At 58.1% G+C, this 1,170-nt stretch overlaps 1 protein-coding gene across 1 annotated transcript in view; it reads left to right on the plus strand.

The window, feature by feature from the left end:
- VDBG_02631 (conserved hypothetical protein) overlaps positions 1–1,170 on the plus strand; it is a gene marked incomplete at both ends in the record, with an annotated part of 3,500 nt that overhangs the window by 1,541 nt on the left and 789 nt on the right. The window contains one exon of the mRNA XM_003006446.1: positions 42–1,168. Coding sequence (XP_003006492.1) covers positions 42–1,168 — 1,127 coding nt within the window. The remainder of the gene's footprint in view (positions 1–41; positions 1,169–1,170) is intronic.

Below are 1,170 nucleotides of genomic sequence, written 5' to 3' on the forward strand. Positions count from 1 at the left end.
ACGACATTGTCGAGAACATGTTCAATTCGGACTGGAGCAAGGACGGCCTGTTCGAGACCAAGCTCGCCGACGTGCAGATGCCGGCCAAGATCTTCATCCGCGAGAACGGCCACATCAAGAAGTACAACGGACCGACACCGAGCACGAGGGATGCTGTTGTGCCTGACATTACGGTCCTCGTTCGCAAGCCCTGGCCGAGTGCCTTGGTCACCGACCTGCCGCCCACGACCATGTCTGACACGTCGCTTTGCTATATTGTCAAGAACAGGGGGCGTCGTGGAAAGCTGAACCCCAAGGTCGCGATCGAGCTGGGCGTGGCCAAGCCCGACTTCAAGCGCCTGACCGCCGGTGAGACGGTCAAGGCCATGGACGGCAAAGATGTGACCCCTGATATGGTGCTCGAGGCGCCTATGAAGGGCCAGGGCTTTGCCGTCCTGGCCATCCCCTCTCTGGAACACGTGTCTGGCTTCCTCGAACGGCCCGAGTGGCAGTCGGACGAGCTGCTCGACAATGTCCAGATCTTTTACTGGATCTTTGGAAAGGGTGTCTTTGATGACCCTTCGATCCAGGACTTTATCAAGAGCAAGCCCCACGTCAGGCATCTCGTCATGGGCGCTGACATTTCGCCCAACATGATCACGTACGAGTCTTATGCGGCCCTCTTTACCAAGCTGCACCGACTCGACCCTGCACGATTCCCCGTGCTCCAATTCGACAACACATTCCGCGATATCCCCAAGGTCGACGGCCTGACGGTGGAAATTGGCCGTACTGGCATGAAAGCCCACATGCTGCCCAACTTTAAGATTAACGACGCTGAGATTGTTCCCTTCCCTCTGCTCAACGAGGCCGAACAGATCGATGCGCAGGTCATCGCCTTGGCGGAAGAAGCCAGGCAAAAGGTGGCTGAGCCCAGCTTCACCGACCTCGTGGAGCAGGACGAGAAGGACATTCCCAACCGGGATGCCCTCATTGTGCCCCTGGGCACTGGTTCAGCGGCCCCTTCCAAGTACCGCAACGTCTCGTCCACCCTCATTCGCGTTCCTGGCGTTGGCAGCTATCTCCTTGACGCTGGTGAGAACACCATTGGTCAGCTCCGCCGCGCATTCCCCGCAGAGGAGTACGAAGCCATCATGAAGGAGCTCCGCTTCATCTTCATCTCCCACATGT

The sequence above is a fragment of the Verticillium alfalfae genome, genomic scaffold, assembly GCF_000150825.1.
Source record: "Verticillium alfalfae VaMs.102 supercont1.3 genomic scaffold, whole genome shotgun sequence".
In the NCBI taxonomy this organism is placed as follows: Eukaryota; Fungi; Ascomycota; class Sordariomycetes; order Glomerellales; family Plectosphaerellaceae; genus Verticillium; species Verticillium alfalfae.